This window comes from Pantherophis guttatus, chromosome 2 (genome assembly GCF_059756535.1).
Source record: "Pantherophis guttatus breed Tessera chromosome 2, ASM5975653v1, whole genome shotgun sequence".
Lineage (NCBI taxonomy): Eukaryota > Metazoa > Chordata > Lepidosauria > Squamata > Colubridae > Pantherophis > Pantherophis guttatus.
In genome coordinates, this window is record NC_142064.1 from 133,180,381 (window position 1) to 133,201,176 (window position 20,796).

General features: G+C 41.5%; 1 protein-coding gene across 6 annotated transcripts in view; it reads left to right on the forward strand.

Moving 5' to 3' along the window:
• Positions 1-4,000: 4,000 nt before the first annotated feature.
• Positions 4,001-20,796, forward strand: part of CALCOCO1 (calcium binding and coiled-coil domain 1) — a 42,716-nt gene continuing 25,920 nt past the window's right edge. For 2 of the 6 annotated variants that reach the window (XM_087886768.1, XM_087886766.1), the window contains exons 1-5: positions 4,001-4,191; positions 7,190-7,232; positions 17,701-17,855; positions 18,990-19,092; positions 19,586-19,785. In XM_087886768.1, coding sequence (XP_087742894.1) covers positions 17,715-17,855; positions 18,990-19,092; positions 19,586-19,785 — 444 coding nt within the window. In that variant the 5' untranslated portion in view covers positions 4,001-4,191; positions 7,190-7,232; positions 17,701-17,714. The remainder of the gene's footprint in view (positions 4,192-7,189; positions 7,233-17,700; positions 17,856-18,989; positions 19,093-19,585; positions 19,786-20,796) is intronic. The other 4 variants (XM_087886769.1, XM_087886767.1, XM_034412125.3 and 1 more) reach the window with 3 other exon arrangements.

Genomic DNA, 20,796 nt, shown 5'->3' on the forward strand with positions numbered 1-20,796 from the left:
GTACCCGGAAGACCACTGGGAGCCAGTGCAGCTCGCACAGAAGCAGTGTTATGTGGGAGCGCCATGCAGCTCCCGTAATTACCCGCGTGGCCGCATTCTGGACCAGTTGGAGCCTCCGGGTGCTCTTCAAGGGGAGCCCCATGTAGAGAGCGTTGCAGTAGTCCAGGCGAGAGGTGACAAGGGCATGAGTGACTGTGCACATGGAATCCCGATCAAGAAAGGGTTGCAACTGGCGAATCAGGCGAACCTGACAAAAGGTCCCCCTGGCTACAGCTGTCAGATGTTCCTCCAAGGACAGCTGCGTATCCAGGACTCCCCCCAGATTGTGCATCCTCTCCGAGGGGGCCAAAGACTCGCCCCCAATAGTCAGCGATGGAGTCAGCTGACTATATCGGGATGCTGGGAACCACAGCCACTCAGTCTTGGAAGGGTTGAGCTTGAGCCTGTTCCTCCCTATCCAGATCCGCACAGCCTCCAGGCACTGAGACATCACTTCAAGGGCATCGTTGGGGTGGCCTGGGGTGGAGATGTACAGCTGGGTGTCATCAGCATACTGGTGGTACTTCACCCCAAAGCTACGGATGATCTCACCCAGCGGCTTGACATAAATGTTGAACAAAAGGGGCGAGAGGACCGACCCCTGAGGCGCTCCACAGATGAGAGGCCTCGAGGTCGACCTCTGCCCCCCTGCCAATACAAACTGCGACCGGTCAGAGAGAAAGGAGGAGAACCACCGTAACACGGTGCCCCCCATCCCCAACTCTTCCAGCCAGTGGGCAATATCTTAAATATTGCCCAATCTCCAACCTTTCATGCTGGGAAAGGTTGTGAAGATAATTAGGGAAGGCTCTGGGTGGAGTGGATACCGTATTTTTCAGGCTATAAGATGCTCCGGACTGGAAGACGCACCTAGCTTTTGGGGAGGAAAACAAGAAAAAAAATCTACCTCTGCCTCCCAGCAATTTGCTTCCTTGCAGCAAACAGCCTGGTCAGCTTCAGTACAGCCTGATTTAGAATGAGCAGCTGACTGGTGGTTCGCTCTGCCTCCTGGAATACCACCTATCAGCTGTTTCAGGCTGCAGGGATCGCCACCGCCCATCGCTGCCGATCGCTGCCACCATCTATTGCTGCCTCCACACACCCCGTTTTCGGCCTCCATGCACCCCACCTATCCCCGCCGTCTGGAATGGGCCGAAAATGAGGCGCGCAGAGGCTGAAAATGGGGTGCACAGAGGCGGCGATAGGTGGCAGCGGCAATGGGAGGCGACAGTGGAAATGGCTGCTGGTGATCCCTGCAGCCTGGAACAGCTGATAGGTGGTATTCCGTGAGGCAAATCCAACCACCAATCAGCTGCTTGTGCTAAATCAGCCTGTGCTGAAGCTAACCAGGCTATTTGCTGCTTGCTGCCAGGAGGCAAATTGCTGGGAGGCAGAGGCCGAAAGATGGGGGCCGGCGGGTGGGCAGGGCTTTGGCAACATTCGCACTATAAGACACAGACATTTCCACCCACACCGAAAAATATGGTAATCTTGGTCCTTGTCAGGAACAAGGAACAAAGAACAACACAAGGAATTACTTTGGAGCTGTATCTTGATTGTTGCTTGCCTATAGACAGGAATCTTGCCAGACTAAAGCACAAATCTGCATAAGTATTAAAAATACCCTGTGAAAGGATAGGAACTGTCCTCCCTGGCTCTATTCCTGCATACCAAAGATTCCATACTGATCTGCCTCTTTGCTTTTTAGTGACTGTATACATTCCACCTCAGTCTTTCTGGTCTAGGTTTAAGCCTTGGTACTGAATGAAAACTGCACTGATTGCTCTTATGGAAGACTTGTAGTGGGACTAGGATGAGGGGGAGCTGTATTCCTCCTTCTCCTACCATTTTCCATGTATTAAAATATCCTTTTGGACCACTGCAAGAATTGGAGATTGGGACATTTTTTCAGAGGTTTTACTTCTTCATGAGGGGTGATTCCAATTAGCACTGTTTGGGTGGATAGGTTGAACCACACCTCTGTGTGAGCTCCCCAAGCCTTCATCCTCCCCATCTCTGAAACAAATCATCATGGGGAGGTATCATAAATATGCTGAAGATAGCTACCTGAAAGTTTCTACCCCAGGCCAAGCAGGAGATGAAGTGCAAGTTTTGATCTGGTTGTTCGAACCTGGGACAGATTGGATGGGATTGGACAGGCTCAGAAAGAATTCCATCAAAATAGACCTACTTTATTCAGAGAGCCTCTAGTATAGGGGTGTCAAACTCACATCGTCACGTTGTCGTCACGTGACGTATCGGGACTTTTTTCCCCTTCGCTAAACCGGGCGTGGGCGTGGCCAGCACGTGATACATCTGGCCCATGGGCCGGGAGTTTGACAGTCTTGCTCTAGTTCTAGGCTAACACCATCTTTAGTTCATGACTGAGTAACATTCTCACTGAAGCACCATGCATGGATTCTGGATATCCCATACAGCTTCAGCTGGTTCACCATTTGCAACTTTTTCAGGGCTAACAAATCTTGGCTACCAAGATTTATGCCTTTGTATTTTCTTGGTTAGATTATTGCAATTTACTTTACATGGACACAATGGAAACTATAGCTGGTAAACAGGGTGGCTTCTTCCATCAGTTGCTGACTGATGGAACCCAGTACAGCAAAGATAGATATTTTATTTATTTCCCGCTCTTATCATTTTTACAAATAACTCAAGACAGCAAACATATCCAACACACCTTCCTCCTCCTATTTTCCGCACAACAATCCAGTGAGATGGGTTGGACTGAGAGAGAGAGTGACTGGCCCAAGGTCACCCAATCTTCTGCTTTCTGACTGGTGCCTTAACTATTAGACCAAACTGGCTCTCATTAGATCATCAGATATTGTAACTACTGGTTGCTGAGAGGCTTCTGGGACTAATTCAAAGTACTAGTTTTTTCCTATAAAATTTTTTATGATTCTAGTCCTCATTATCCTTAGGACCGCTCCTCCAACTATAATCTGCCTGTGCAATATGTGCAAGCTAAGAAGATGTGTGCCACATTTCTATCCCCAGGGGTAAGGGAAGGACCTGGCTTTTTCTAGTACATTCCCATCACTTTGGAACAGTTTGCCCCCAAGGTTAAAATGGCCAGGTGTTGTTTTTCCCAAAAGCAGTGTAACAGATTAGTATAGTACTTGGAAAGGAAAGAGATCCATAACAATGGCACATCTAATCGAGAGAGTGGCTACTAGGATGGCTTATTTGATGTTGTTTAATTATTGTCGGTTTTGTAGCTTTCCGGGTGATTTATTCCTGTACTATGTAGTACTAGGAATTTGCAGCATATAAATATTTGTATAATTGAAATATTTAAAATATTCATAACATGGCTAGGGACAAGTAGAGTGCTGTCTTGTACACAAAAATCTATGCTGTGTTGTTATTAAATCTGCAGTTGGACTTTTATAACAATGATGTAACAGAAAATAGAGATTTCCTCGATGTATTTGCTCTCTATTTACGGTATGTATATATGCATTTGAGATTGATTTCCTGACCTTAATGTTAGTCACTTGAACATCTTTTTAAGCTATTTATTGGCATGATGCCCATGATTAATTTCCTATTTTTATCTTTGGATCATGATCATTGTATACAATGTCTTTATATATTCATTGCCCTGCGTGTATATTCAAATGTTCATATGCATTTTATAGCCCTGTTGTTGTCATCTCTGAATTTTTATGTAGTAGTTTTAGTCAGATCCCAGAGGATTTTGTGGGGGAAATTGCTCATAGTACTTAGGAAAATAACCTCAGAAAATATTCCGAGACGAACTCTCAGAATCTTAGATTTACCACCTTGGCAACTTGAGCCCTTCTCAATAATTTATTTTCCTTCCTCGTGAACTGCTTCCTATCTTCCTGAAACCCAGGTGCTCCATGGAACTTGGAGTCCCACTGGCACTATTTCCCCTTGTCTTCCTGGGCCCCGGAACTACCAAACCCACAATCCCAGGCGTTCTCTCGGCCCTCCGTGGCAACTTGAATCTTACCTCTTCGCTCATCTTTAATTTACGAGCAGGGAAAGAGAACTACAACTCCCGGCAGCACTTAGAGCTCCACCGGCCTCCGCCTCTTCTCAGCTGGCTTGAAGGCTGTTATTGTTGTTACTAAAAGATTAGTGGACCAGCTGGTTGCTCTCTGGGTAAGAGACGTCTTCTGTACTGGGGAAAGGGCTTTTCTATTTTCTCTCCTCCTTGCTTTATCTTTGTTAATTGCTCGGAAGCATCAGATTTGGGGTGCATTTGGGGAGGGGGAACACCCCTCCCTCCCTCTCTCCCGAGTTCAGGAGTTTTTAACCAACTGTACTTCCTGTCGGGACAGAAATCAAAATCAAAAAGGAGGCTGTGGATGCACAGGTTTTCACTTCTCCCTGCATGAAAGGGGAGAGAAAATGTACGAAAGGCTTCAGTGGGCCTTTAACTCTGAACTTGCTGCACAAAAAGCAGGCAATTGGGAAGAACACTGGTTGAAAAAGAGAAATTCTAACCTGATTAGCTTGAAAACTCTTTTATTAACCTCCGTTTCACATCGATCTGCCCGTTTCCTTTATATACAGACAAGTACTGTTCGGTGTTGGGACACCCCAAATCTTTTCTTCCCGTTTTAAGTGCTGGAGATATTCGCTGCCTGCGATCTTTCGCTCCTTTCTACTAATCTAACTTCGGGATCCATTTTGACTCCCAAAAGTCTGCCCCCTCCCCGAGCCCCCAAATCCCCTCCCATTCCCAAATCCTAAACGTAACTGCGACGAAGCTTCGAGGTTCGCACGATTTGGTGTTTATGTGGGAGAACTAGGCAGGACGTGATGAGACTTGTGGCTTCTTGCAAGCTTACAGTCATTTTCTTTGTTTGGCTTGAAGCTGCCCAGTCTTAAACCGTGTGACGCCAAGAGGACGGCGCCTTTGCAGCAGAAGAGTTACAGCTTCCCCCCCCCCCCCCACCAGCCCTAAACAAGGAGGGGGGAGGGAATGAAGAGCTGCCTCCATTCCCTAAAAGTCCATCAGAAACCGGGAAGGGAGGGGAGGGTCTTTGCGCAAACCTCTCGCATCAGGCCAGCGAGGCGCAACATCTTCCCACGCCTCCGTCGTCTTTTCCCATAAGCGGCTCCCCGATCGCTAGTTTGTTTTGCTGGGCTCCTTCTCGGTCTCTGATTGGCGTTTGTCTTGGAGAAGCCCCGCCCCGAGGTTCTAGTTGCTCCCGGGGAAAGGAATGTAGCAGCAGTGCCGGGAGCTGCCAGGCTTGGGTTTCGTGCCCACGTGGCTCGTCTGGGTCACGCGGGGGAGGGGGGAAGCTCCTTCCCTTGGCATGCGGTGGAGAGGAGAGAGACTGTCTAGTGCGGGCAAGCCTGGCTCCACCTGGTTTCATAACAGGCCTCTCTTGTGAGGGAGGTTTGCCACGTCCGAGCATTCCCCACTCTCCCACCCCCGGTTTACACTAGTAATATGGAAGCCTAAGAGGTCTTCACAAGAACGCCCTTATTTATCTGAAAAAAAAAGATTCCTCCGTTCCCCCGAAGATTAGATAGAAAAATATCTTCTCCCTTTGCTGTATTCTCAGCTTATGTAAGATCATCCCCTGTTGTAAATATAAATTATCTGCAAGGACAGGAGGATTGGTCTTTTCAGCTGAATACTGCAGCTGGGGAGGGGACAACGAGCTCTCCCTTTTGCCTTTGAAATAATACAAGAAGCTGAACGTCGGCTAGAAAGGTAGAAAAAACCACCACTGCGGTATCTCCGTGGTTAAAACCGGGAAACAGGGCATTGGTTGTCACAAGATGTAATACTTAGTAACTTGAAAAGGCAATTAAATTCAGAGAAGATAATCATAGGAATAATTAGGAAAAAACATCTTCAGGCCGAGTTTAATGTTAACATTCAAGAAAGACAACATAACAGCGAAAACTCAGCCACCCAGAGTTGCATATGTATGTGAGATGGGCAGCTGTACAATTTGAATAAATAAAAAGAATGGAATAATAGAGCTTAGGAAATGATCGGTGGCCACAAGCCGCTGTAATAACATTAAATGTCAAAAATGCCAAGATGAATAAAATGTGAATGAAAAAGGATTTTTCCCTATGCATCTTGACTTTAATGACAGGGAAATCCTCTAAAGAGGAGGCTGTTTCTCAGGATGGGAGTCTCAACAGAAAAGCTATTCTTGTTTCTTGATACCCAATGTCCATAGGATGCAACAGAACCAACAGCACCTTGTGCGATCATCATGGCCATTAGGCAGAATTCTTTGGGAGAAAACACTCAGTCATCCTGATAGGACATAAAAATACAAATAACTTTAATACTATTTGCTTTCAAAGCAAGCAGTGTCACACAAAGTCCAGAAAAGGAATAAGCTGCAAACAAAATAAATTAAAAACATGAGATAAGAAAGATAGCTAAATAATTCTCCATTTCTCTCTCTCTTACAAAGCACCTTTGTTTTTACCATATCCATACAATGCTTGGTTCATAGTGTGTTTTGTACTCTAAATCTGTCATCTGTCATCTCTCTCTTATCAGCTCTATGCAAATAACAGTTTTTTGGGTCTTCCCCTTCTCAATTTATTCTTCCATATTACTTTGATTCACATTCATTCTTTCTATATAACCAAGCTACCAAATGTACTTCTTTCATACTGGTCACTTATTTTTATGTTTAGTCCACATTCATTCATCACCTGTTTATCTTGACCCCTTATTTTTTAGTCATGTTTTCCTATACTGTACATGCTTCTTCAGTAACTCATTCCCACAACATTCAACTTTTGTGTTTCTCCTTACATGCCCTTCTCACTTCGGTGTTACTAAAACATTCCTAGGCCTGCCATTTTATCTGTCAGCAATTTTCTGCAAATTATTTGGTGTAGCAATGTGGCGGCATCTGCATACAAGTCTATATACATTTCACATCTTCAATTCACATACTTTTGATGTCATCACATGCATTATTTATACATTTTGTCCACAAATGCAATCAACTATTTTTGTCTTAATCCATGCTCAACATTGAATAAGTATTTCATATATTCTTCTATATTATTATATGTTTGTTTTACTTTGTAATTGAAGCCTATTTATTATATCATCCACTTTCTCTAAATCACCCATGGACATTCTCACATTTTTTTTCTGTTTCAGACTTATATCACATATGCCTGGCTGATTTACAAGGAGTTTACTGGTGAGTAGTTTTGCAGTAAATTACAAAGGCATAGTGTGGCCAGTGCAAGTGCATGCAGTGCTCCAGAAAATATAGGGAAGCATGACCTTGCTGATGGCTGCTCAGATTCCAGTACATCTTGAGCCTGGGTTATATACCAGGGTTTGACCTTCATCACTTGACTTCTTCGGCACCTGTTCCTACTGATTTTTCTGCTGATTCAGCTTTAGGTAATTGATTGTCACTGATTTCTGAAGCTGGCACTGGAATGGCTCATACCTCTCTGTCCAAAACACATTCACACAATTCTGAATGACCTATCAAAGAGCAAAAAAGGTAATCTATATGCCACCTGCAATGCGTAAAGCTACACCGCATTTACAAATTTTTCTCAATTACATTTCTCACACCTTTTCATTTAGAATTTTATTAAATGCCTTCCCAGACATGCTTAACAACTAATCCCCTTTACCTCTTACAACCTTTCCCATTTATTTATGAGATTTATTTATTTACTACTACAATCTGATATGAACTATAAGTGAGTGATGAAAATAATAAAAAAAAAATTGGCACAGAATTTTGGCACTGATGACTCCACACATATCAGTTCATACATGTTTTCTGGAAGAGCAGAGTTTTTACAAGCCTGTAGAAAAGCATGAAACATCTCCAGTTACACCATGTACATTTGCAGTTTTATCATTTTTCAACACTTTCTTACTTATGATTTCTTTTTCCCCATTTTTTAAAACATAGATTGTATCTATATCACTTCAATTCTGCAACGTATTACCATTTTCACTTACGTCTCTCAAATATCCCTTCCAGCATTTTCTCACTTCAGTTTCTTCCCAAATTAATTCTTAATCTCAGTCATTCAGTTGTAGGCCCCTTTGTTTAGGATTTTTTGTCCATTTTCAAAAGACTGTATTTTTAAAGCAAAACTATTCTGCATTTCTTCTGACTCTTAACTGTGTCTAGCTTTCTTTGGATATATTCTTTGTACTATCTGATTCTCTGCATATGCATTATACAGCATATTTCTTTCATCTTCATTTTTGCGGCAATCACTCTTCTGTAAGTGTTTTTTCTGAAACACAACCTCCTTTATGTCATAATTTTACCAAGCACTCTTCTTCATACTACTGTTAGCATAACTCCACCTGCTTCCATGATGCAGTACTCAGTAACATATTTATTTTAAAGGATACTCCACATTCCTTACATCCATATTCTGTTCAATCTACTGGGAAATTGATTGGTATTCTAATACTTTTTCATAATGGATGCTACATTTTCTTCCTGCTATCTTATGTTCCACTCTTATTTCTTTCCCTTCTTGCATTATCTTCCATATCTATCTTTCATCAAAATCTACTTTTATCTCTATCCCAAAAAAATGTCTGTCCCGCATTTCTCTCAATCCTTCATCATAAATGAATAATGCTTTAAGATTTATATTCATTCCATGGATGTATAAACAGAGTTATGTTTAACACTTGCAAGTGAAACAAGCTTATGTATTCAAAAGCAAATATGTTTAGTCCTTTGTCTAAGCAGCCATTTACCAAGATCACCATCTCCTCTGATCATCTTCTCTGAATGGCACCATCCTTTTTTCTGTAATTTTTTTCTTGTTCCAACCAAAACATTCATGTCACCTAATGGAATAATTTCCCCCTTCATTACTTTCAATCTGAATAATGCACAAGTTTTCTTCTAATTCATCTTTGGTCCTTCCGTTATCATAATTCATTGGAGCATAACATGCAATTATCACCAAACTCTGAAGTTTTACTTGCATATGAAACAGTGGTGGGTTTCAAAAATTTTTACCCCGGTTCTGTGGGTGTGGCATGGCTTAGTGGGTGGCTTGGTGGGCATGGCAGGGGAAGGATACTGTAAAATCTCCATTCCCACCCCTCTCCAGGGCAAGGTTACTGCAAAATCCCCATTTCCAATAAGGTGGAAATTGGGAGGCAGAGAATAGATGGGGGCGGGACCAGTTAGAATTTTTACTACCGGTTCTCGAACTACTCAAAATTTCCACTACCAGTTCTCCAGAACTGGTCAGAACCTGCTGAAGCCCACCTCTGATATGAAACCTGTAACATCCTAAATAGCACTATTTCATACTTTCTGACATATGTTTTAGCTCTTTCATTCATAATTAACCTACACTTTCACTTGCATTTATTCATCAGACCACTTCCTTATTCAGATCTATTGCATCCTTCCCCTTCCTTAAGTTTCACAGATATACACCATATATTGTCCCTTCCTTTTTATTCATGTTCCTTAACATGTGACGTATCCTTTTACCTTTCAAGTTGCACTCTTCCCTTGCCATGGCCGTGGCCATCTACCCAACTTGCAGCTATGATTTCTACCACCATGGCTTTGTACAACTTTGTACAACTATGGCTTTGACATAATATTTTTATTATATTTCACATAATGCTTTTAGTAAATTTCACCTAAGAGGTTAGCTTTAATTATATTTATGCTACTCTGCTAACAGTAATGACAGTATGGTACCAGTTAGTTTTGACATATTTTGATTGTATCTTATAAACACAACCAACATTTTTTTCACCTCAAACATGCCCAGACTATTAGTACAAACTCAAATTAGTACTTTGCAAATCAACGTATTGTTGTTCGCATTCCACCAACTAAGAGGTACATGCAGTGTACTGATCTACAAATAGGATGCATTTTCAAGTCCCTTATTTATTAAAATTATATAGATTTCCCAATTTTGAGGCCTCCTGATTTGCTAAAAGTACAACTCCTACCACTTCTAGCCAGCCTGACTTGAACTATTCTGAAACATATAGGCCCAAAATATCTGGAGGCATATATGCTAACCACAAGCACCAGATATCTATTCTGAATGCTAGTTGCCAGGTATTACAGCTATCTTGCCACTACATGTTCTGGTTTTGACTCCTTTCAAGCTCATTTCTTGCTTCAGATGTGGTGAGATTATGTGGCTGGTTTCATCCAGTATGATTCCTCTTAATGCTCCAGAATTAATACCGAAAAAACTAAACAGAGTCAGGTCCACATAGTTGTGGCCGTACAGACAGGAGAATTACATTCTCCTATCCCTAGGCTATAAATTCATTTCTCTGACGATAGCATACTGTTCAGGTAAACAATCCCTAATCTACCTTCTTAAGGTACGACCTCATTGGAAAAAGCCAAGGTTTTTATTCTTGTTTCTGCTTCCAAACGTTTATAACTGGATACCTCTGGAAACTTGATGTATGGAACAAAAGGGCTCCTCATCTCTCGGTTCTTGAAACTGGTACTCCAAGGTCCAGTGTTTATATACATGGATGTTCCAGTTTGTTTTATGTGTTTGATCTTGTGATTTACCTACACACCAAAAAAAGCTCCCATCCCCAACTTGGGTTTTATCCTATGTTTATAATCTTTAATCTCTTTGAGGGAAGTGGTGTTCTGACCCAGCCTTAGCAGAACCAAGAAACAGACTCCTTGTCCCGAAAAATCCCTCTTTATTTAGCTACTGTGAATTCATGGCATTCATACACTGAAAAGTCCAGACAATAATCCTTCCAAAGGTTAATTGCAGTAACAGACCTTATAATTCCTTGGATAATTGCCAGGCCGAGAGCTCCCAGTTGCAAAAATATGAACTGTTGTTTTCTGCAACCACCAGTCCCCTTTTACTTCTGTTTATTCCCCATCCAGGGAGGGGCCATTCGGTGTCCATGTGTGCCTTTCTTCCAGAATCGACTCCTTGTCCTCAGTTGTTCTCCTCTCCTGACAGCTCTGCGCATAGGCATCTGGAACAGGCCCCAGCTGTTCTTCTTCCCCACTTATCTCCGACTCCGAAGGCAGCTGGGAAATGTTGGATGGCCCTGGCTCTATCTCTGTTTCCGACGCAGAGCATCCATCAGAGCCTTCCCCAGACTCCACGACTGGCCCAAATTCCTCCCCAACCTCCTCATTGTCCGAGTTTGTTACCAGCTCTGCTGGCAGCTGGTGGTCCACAACAATGGGCAGTTTAGAAATCTAAAATATAAATTGATGGATGAATAAGTAAATAAATCTCATCTGCTGCAGTCAGGATTTGCTGGGATGATGATGATGTATGTTTGCATGCCAGGTAGGCTGATTTAATCTCTTTCTTAAAGCAGTAGCCATTGCGTTGTCCAGTGAAATTAATTTCACAAGTGGATTTTGTTGGAGACCATGGTTGGGATTATGGGTGCATTAGTTATGAAGGCTGTAGCTTGGTTTGGCTTTCCTGGAACTCCAATAGCCAGATGTCTGCCCAGGTGCTCAATCTGTGAGCTCATATGCTCTAGCCCTGTGTTTCCTGCCTCGGGCAGAGAGTTGATTTGATGGCCTAAAATGAGGGTGAACAGAATGCAGATTTGGCTCTGCTAATAGATCTCTTAACTTGAAGTAGAGTACCAAAAATTTCCAAGTCCCGATTGGGCAACAGCAACAATAGAAAAAGTCTTCTGCTGGCATAAAACCAGGCTGTTGAAACAAAGAAAGTTGCACGGAAGTGGATTTTATATAGGCAAAATTAATTCTAATGCAGTCCTGACCTGGACCTGGCATGGTGCTGAGAAACATTTACTTTTGAGTATTTCAGGCCCAGCCCCACCATCATTTTGAACATCTAGTCAGTGGATTTGGGAATCATGTAAAAAAAAAAAGAGAGAGAGCATATCCAATACTTCTGAAATCTTATTTTTCCTGCCACCTCCTTCCTTCCTACTGATTTATAAAGCAAGGCAGTTATATATTTCAAGCGTACATGTCTTACACACAAAGGTGTGCATGGGTGTTTCATCATTTTCGTGATGGAGCTTTCTCCTTCTTTTGAAAAAAACCCCAAAACACCAGTATATCAACTCTGAAGTGCTCTGCTGTACTACAGGGTGGCAAATTGTCACATTAGGCCTGCTTGCTCCTAGATCTCCTGGGTTGAAGGAGAAGAAGGATTGTCAAACGCAGTTATATCGTTGAGAAACCACGCTGGTTGCCATTACAATTTCATGGCCAAACTTGTTAATACTTGCTGTGACCCTTTGCTTCTGTTGTAAATGCCAGAAACAAGCAGCTATTATCTAGGCCACATCCCATTGTGAGGGGCTGATCCCTTGCCTTGTTGATAGCAAATCTTTCTCATCCTGTCCTTGTAATAATATGGTGCTAAAATGCCAGGGCCACCGCTTGGTTGCCTTCAAACAGATCTGCCCTTCATTGTGAGGTTCCAACAAAAAGTTTCATTTCCACTAAACACTACATTAAAAAAAGCCTTGAAATTACATTGCAAGTGTATATTGAAAGGCATAGGGGGAAAAAAGTCTTTTTAAAGCACTTTGTAAGGTCATGAACTGCTTGGGATAAAGAGCAACATCCTTTCTTGCTGTATGTTGGTCTCTTAAGAAAAGCTTTCACAGATTCAGGATTCTCTACAACAAAGGAAAGTTTGGGTGCCTCCCACTTCATTTTTGATCCCAGGTAACAAACTTGAAGGAAGATGTTTCATGCAGGCTATGTTGTGGTCCAACCCAAGCTTAAATTGATTGCCTGACGCCTTTATTCACTTTGGGAGTGCGGTGGCTAAGATGCTGAGCTTGTCAATCGAAAGGTCGGCAGTTCAACGGTTCGAATCCCTAGTGCCACGTAATGGGATGAGCTCCCGTTACTTGTCCCAGCTTCTGCCAACCTAGCAGTTCGAAAGCACATAAAAAATGCAAGTAGAAAAATAGGGACCACCTTTGGTGGGAAGGTAACAGCGTTCCGTGCACCTTTGGCATTTAGTCATGCCAGCCACATGACCACGGAGACGTCTTCGAACAGCGCTGGCTCTTCGGCTTTGAAACAGAAATGAGCACCGCTCCCTAGAGTCGGGAACGACTAGCACATATGCATACACAAACACAAAAGCGGGGGGGGGAGACGACCCAGATTGAAAAGTGCTGGATCCTTAAGAGCAATTAAGTTTTGAAAAAAATAAATAAAAAACTTCTTCATGTATAAGCTGAGGTTATAGAACAAAGATAAAGAGCTATTGTGGTCCTTTGGACATTATTATCAGATTGCAGCTCTTTTATCATCCCTGCTCTTTGGCCGTGCTGGCTGTGCCAGATAAGAGTTGTAATCCTACATATCCGAAAGGCCCCAAGTTAAATGGAGACTGTTCTAATCTGACTTATTTTTCCCCCTTCCTCCTCTGAAATGAAATCCCTTAGCACAGCCTTTCTCAACCTAAGTGCTCCCCAAATTGGAGGACTTCTTTAGTTCCTCAAATTCACTATCCATGATGCTAAGTAACAAGTCCACACCAGTGGTGGATTGCCCCCGGTTCAGACCGGTTTGCAAGAACCAGTAGTAAAACCGGCGGAAGGCTCCGCCCACCAACCCGGAAGTCATCGTAGGTGATCTGCGCATGCGCGCTCCCAATGCGAACTGGTAGTAAAGATAAGTAGAACCCACCCCTGGTCCACACATTGGTTGTGTTTCCAAGCTGGGGAAACCTGTCATAACAGCATCATTGCCTTCTACGCCCAGTCATAGTGAGTGAAAAATGGGCAGCGGTATGTACGATTTCAAGGAGGGAACCAGTTACAGAATATAAAGAGCCCCACATTTAATCTGTATTTGTTTTATTTGTATTTGTTTTTTTTTTATAATAAGTTTTTATTTTATTTTATAACATAAAAATTCCAATTTCAATTGAAAGTGTGTTGCCTGAGTACAAATCATTTTAGGAAATAATAAAGTGTTTACAATAATATTCATTGCCTTAATATCAATTATATTAATAATCATCATGGTTATTATTTAACCAAGTTAACATATCTTCCTTAGATCATTGATCCTTCCATATATTTCCCAATTTCTAGCTCCTGTTTTTATCAGCTAGCCACTGATAAAATAAGTCCCAAAAAGTAAAAAAAAAAAATACTCAGTTTCTTTCTTAATTGTGTTAGCTTACTTATTTCTGCACGTTCTAATATTTTTCTAATCACATCTTCATCTGTTAGGATCTCTTCACTTTTCCATTGTTGTACAAAGACTATTCTCGCTGCAGTCAATACATGTAAAATCAGATTTAATCTGTGTTCGTTATTGGCACCAATTAAGCAAGCTATAAGAAAGCACCAGCTTCAATGCATGAGGTTTATTTCCTACCAGTCCCGTACTTGTACCAGCAATCCTTGTTCAGTGACTGCCTCATTTAGCATCTGTTCACAGTTCTGATGGTAATGAAAAAGTAACTTTGCGACCAATCCTCGCAAGATCTGTAAAGCAAAGGAAAGCTGAAGTAAGTCTGTAAGGACAGCTGTGGTTTCACTTAGCAACCACTTTACTAAATGACCGAGTTGCCAGTCCCAATTGTGGCCTAAGTGAACTGCAGCAAAATAGTAAGAATTGGAAAGGCATTGATCATTCTAGTCTTGTTCAGCCATGAAATACCATTGCAGGGACAGGCAAGGAGGTGTTTTGAATACGAGTCCTACACAAGAGAAATCCTTGAGAAAGAATAATATTACTAATAGATTGATGAAAGATTAATAAGGATTAAGAGCCTGGTGGCACAGGATTAAGAGCCTGGTGGCGCAGCAGACTAATAGCCTGTTATTAACGTTCAGCTGCCTGCAATTACTGCAGGTTCGAATCTCCCCAGGCTCAAGGTTGACTCAGCCTTCCATCCTTTCTAAGGTAGGTAAATTGAGGACCCAGTTTGTGGGGGCAATAAGCTGACTTTGTATAAATATACAAAAGTATGAAGGCTATTGCTTAACGCATTGTAAGCCGCCCTGAGTCTCCGGAGAAGGGGGCATATAAATCAAATTAATTTAATAAATAAAGTGTTGGGTGTGGTTTCTCATCCTCTTTCCACATGGAGGTATAATTGTAGGGAAAAACCCTGCCATTGATTTAAAGTTTCTTGCTTTCCCTCGGCCCATCTATACATAGGATTAGTCTACCTCTATAGATTCTGTGGCCGATTCCATACATAGCATATAACCAGTCCAGAGTCATTGACTGAGATGAGCGGCTATAGAAAATGAATAAAGAAATAAAATATAAATAAATAAATTCATGTTGCTCCAGGATCAGTTCTATGTTCCCTTGTGACCCCACAATAACGCTCCTATTTGACAACTCAGTAATTCATTTCTGGCTCAAATGCAGTGCAGCTCAAAACTTACGAGTCCAGTTTTATCCCACTGAAATGCAGAGAGGTGGGGGGGCACAGGTGTTCCCCCCCCCCAACGCTGGGTCCTCCTGGTGCTTGTTCTCTAATCAAATACCATCTTAGAGGCCATGGATCAGTGAAAGGGCGAGCACAAGAATGCTACTAGGGTGGCCCTTCTGTTTAATGAATTGCTGCAATGTTTTTCTAAAGCACCAAATCAGTGAAATTGGGTGTGTGTCTGTTTGCTGCTGCCATTTTTTATACTCTCTTCTTGGAGGGAGGGAGGGAGCACTAGTTGCTTATTGGGCTTCTCGGTGTCTTGTGGCAATAAGAATGATCACAAGCTCGGTGTGAAAGCATCCCTGAGGGCTTAGGGAGCGAAAAGGATGACAGATCTATGTTCAGACTTTTTATGCAAATAAGAAAAAAAAGGGTTTCAGAGCTTTTCTCCTTCAGTTTTATTCTCTTTCCGTCCCTTCTACATCCATCCTTTGAACCGTTGGCTCTCCTGCTACCTTTCCCTGAACCCTGCTGCACTCCCTTTGCTGAAATTAAGCCATTGTTCTTACAGCTCTGAACTGCATTGGCTGACATTTTTTAAAACCCTTTTTTCTCTCTCTCTCCTGCTGCTGCTTCTTTCCATCATTAACTAGACTGTAAGTGCCTTGGGGACAAAGATTTTTCTTTTTTATGTACCTACTCTGTGTGTGTGTGTGTGTGTGTGTGTGTGTGTGTGTGTGTGTGTGTATAGGCTGCAATGTACCATGTAAACTGATGGTGTGGTATAAATAAATCATTATAACAATCAATAATTAACCAAAGTATCCCAGTGATGGAAAAACAATCTGCAAAGATTAAGAAGGCCATCCTGGCTCTGTCCCTTCCTCCTGGCTTCCATCCATGTTCCATTGTACGTACGCTGCCACTCCTAATGCTTATTCATATTTCCTTTCCTGTCAGAAAAAAAAAAAACCCTCCCCAAAATTGTTAAACGCTCCTTGTTGTTTCAGGAAAAAAACATATACTTTAGGACCAAAGTATGTGGATTAAACTCATTCGTGTGCAGTAAGCAGTTTAATGCAATTACATAATTTAATTTGTGTCTCCCATCTGTAAGCAATATTGTGCGCAAAAAAAAATGCTTGCAAATTTGAGGAAAATGCCAGGGAAAATATTAAGATGAATGACAAGTGGGTAGATGTAGTAGACTCTTCCATATTTACCATATTTACTCCATATTATTTTATTTTATTTCTTATAAACATATTGTAAATGTACATTCTCTTGTCCAGCCATATTTACTTTTAGAGCATGCACTTTCACACATACCCATCCTATCCTTACCTATGCCCAGCAGAAATCGAATTCTCCAGGAATAATCAGAAATAATATGAATTTCAGCTTTTTCCTGGTATATTTTTTTTTAAATCTATAGATACTGTATAGATAATAACTACAAATTTCCTGTTCTCTTCTCTGATGAGTAGATGATAATTTCCTGTCTTAAGACAGATTTCTTTTTCCTTTATCCTGTCTTTCTGCTCCAATTAGCAGTGGCTGTCAAGGGTTTTTAGCAGGAAGAAAGGCTTTCCTCTGTTCTGCTACTGAAGGTGGCAGGACCTGAGTGGTGTGTCACTGCGTTTTTGTATTTACCAGCTGAGCTCATTATTTCTGGACTGTCAAGACTTTCCGTAGCTTGCCAAAATTTCTTATCAGTAACTGATACTACGCATGTCCGCATTCTTTCACTTGCTTCTTCACTTTCACATTAAATATTTAGATAGTTAGATGTTTTATTTTCTTTACAATAAATATGAGTTAATTAGAAGATGTATTCCGGTCTTATTTTTCAAAGGTATACACAAGGAAAATGCCACGATCCAAGCAATTACCCCAGGAAGGTAACGGGGCTAATTGCCTCTGACATGGTGGCCTTTGTCAACACTGTTTTGGTGCATAAAACTAGCCTTGCTCATATTTCAGGTCATGCCCTGAGATGCATTTGCAGGGAAGCCAGTAGAGCAAGACTTTGGGGCAGAAAGCTAGGTCTCCCATCTTCAAAGAAAGAGCAGAACTAATTAATTAATCAAAGCAGGGCTATCTTATGACATCATAAAGTTAAGTTAAATAATATGCATTGCAAAAGACATCCCTTCCTCAACTAAGGGCAGAATCTAAAACAATCCACCTGCACAACAAGATGGTTTGCCCATTAAGTGCCCATCTGGCTGATTTAGCACCAAATCATGTTTCTTGCACTATCAACTACTTTCATTTACTTTACAGCTCAAGTTAATAAGATGGAAGAGGCGCAGTCCCACCCCAGGGTAGTTTTCCTGAATGTGGCCTCAAGTTACGTACCCCACACCAAGGTGGAGTGCCACTACAATCTGCTACCTGGCATGAAGCCATCGACCAGAGATTGGATCGGGATCTTTAAGGTACTGCCAATGGGGACAAGTGGGATGATTACATTTGAATGCGTATGGTCACATTTCAGGAGTTTTGGAGAAATTGTAATCAAGTGTATATGAACACCACACTTTTTGTTAGCTATTATTTTTACTACTTGCAGTTGTGACAGCACTCAGGAACTGTGGAGTAAAAAGCTGAAGACTCATTCAAATCCAAATCCCCTTCTTGTAGCATCAGGAGAGGACATATCTTTTTCTCAACAACAGCATTCAAAGTAGGAAAAGCCCACAGACAAGATTTTCTGGTGGTCTCTCATCCAAGAACTAAGCAAAATCTAAACCTGTGTAGCTTTCCAAAACCAGCCAAAGCTGATTGGTGGTGCCATCTAGCTGGGTCCTTCATATTTACCAGGAGAATATATCTTCCTTCAATTAGCAATAGCAATAGCACTTAGACTTATATACCACTTCATAGTGCTTTTACAGCCCTCTCTAAGTGGTTTACAGAATCAGCATATTGCTCCTAACAATGTGGGTCCTCATTTTACCCACCTGGGAAGGATGGAAGGCTGAGTCAATCTTGAACCAGTGAGATTTGAACTGCAGCTAGCATTAGCAATTAAGACATACTCTCTTCTGCCCATAATCAAAATACCCTGCAAGTCGAAAGATAGCACAGCTCAGCTAGAACTTTGCATTTCCAATGTTCTGATTACCATTGTCTTCATAATTCATAAGGAATTCTATTTATTAAATGTATATGCTACGCATCTCACTATCAAGCAACTGGGCAACTTTCAACATGATAAAAATAACATTATAAAACATTAAAACGTTAGATACCGTGTTCCCCGAAAATAAGACCCTGTCTTATATTTTTTTGAACCCTGAAATAAGTGCTTGGCCTTATTGCCATGTGCTCAAAAGCCCAATTGGGCTTATTATCAGGGCTTGTCTTATTTTGGGGGAAACAGGTTAATTAAAATTAACAAAAGTTATCTAGGATAGGAATTTTGTGTAAAGAGCAGCATTAAAAACATACATTCTCGCACTCAAAAGGTGGTTCCATTCAAAATTGTTGGGTTTGCAATGGTAGACCTTCAGGGAGAGTTACACAAGTACTATATCTTTTACTGCTACTTTTCCCATTCCTTGCTTCAGGCGGATGCTTCTTCGGTACGTGACTATTATACCTTTGTGTGGGGCATAATGCCAGATGGTGGAGCTTCTGAAGGAACCCTTCATTGCAGCGTCCAGTTCCAAGGTAGGCATGTTACAAGTGATTCAGAGCAGATTCATCAAAGCATACATGGCTAAATGTTTTGAGTAACACTTGAAGAATGACTTCCTGCCCAAGCAGAATGGTGACACAAGATAAAGGAGATAAACAGAACAACTAGTCTTATTAAACTTGGCTTCAGCAATCTATCTGGCCTGCCCTTTCAAAACAGCTATTCAAAACAGCTTAGGGAAAAGTTCATGGGAAACAATAAAATGGTCCGGAGTGCTGAAATCAATTCCATGTAATGAAACTGGGAGCAAAATAAAATGCCAATTTGTACTAAAAGCAAAGCAAAAAGATCTTTAACAGTTCATCAGAAATTAAGAAAAGAGAATGTTAATCAAAACTGAGATCCTTAATTTCCTATCTTTGGTTTTCCTTTTATCTGTGACTCATTAGGAGTCAAGAAATAAAAGAAAGCCTCATATTCAGAAGTCAGAAAAATAATACAGTAAATATATTTGTCTTTTCACAGCCAGCTACTTACCTAAGCCAGGTCCGCAGCAATATCACTTTCGTTATGTGGATCATCATGGGGAAGTGCGTGGCCAAAGTTCTCCTTTCCAATTCAGCGAACCCCGTCCCATGGATGAGCTCGTCACTCTAGAGGAGGCCAGCGATGACGGAGGAGGAACTGATATGCTGCTGGTAGTTCCCAAGGCCGCTCTACTTGAGGTAAGATGCTCTAAGCAACCCTTGGTTCTCACTGTAAGCCAACATTCTTGACCCTAAACCCACTTGAGATATTCCCTTCCTTGAATATAATTTTTTTCATGACTAGTTGCTTGCTGCCTAACTACAGCATTCAACTCAGCTCAGGAAATTCTAAATTCAGGCTTTCACTCAGCTATGAAATGCTCTAGATTTTAGGCCTGTTTTTACATTTTTTCAACCCAACCAATTTTGTGAGGTTATTGTAGACATTCTTAGCACCCTCTAGAGAAGGGGTTGCTTAGAAATAAACTGCAACAAACTCATGTTTCCTGGTTTTAATTCTGTTCCATATCATCTCTAATACAAAGGGAATGTTATCATTTCCATATTAAATATACAGTATCTTCTGATACAATTAAAGGCTAAGCAATACCAGCAATGAGGGAAAGGCCCTATCCCTGGTGATTATTGGTGGAAAAGATACTGGTTGCTTCCTTTGAGTCTGCATCTTCACTTTCCACATTCAAATTTGGAGGTACATCATGGCACAAATTAAAATATTGACCTATGATCTGATGTTTTCCTTAGCATTGGTGTCAGAAGTTGGTCTTCTTAATGTGCTTGGGCTCCAAATTCCATCCATCTCAGCTAACTTGGCTAGCAATCTAGAAAGTAGTCCAACAACATCTCTGTGCCCAGTCTGTCCTCCTAAGGTGCCAAAATGAATGAGATGGAGCAAGAGTTTCAAGATGTCCTGGACCATCCATCCAATATTAAATGGCTGACCTTCTGCTTTCATCAAGCCAAGATAGCAGAGTTTTTCCAATCTTCTGGAATTATACCAGAACCATTAAACTGCTACTGAGACATTCCTTATTTGGCTTTGCTGTATAAAAAATTAAGTATCTGAAGGCTGAGATAAATGCTTTTCCCTGGCATGTTGAGTTTTCCTTGTGCAAAGCTGTTTTGTAAAAGCAATGCACCATACAAATAGCCTTGAAATATTTCAGCCTCGAAAGATTATATCATGAT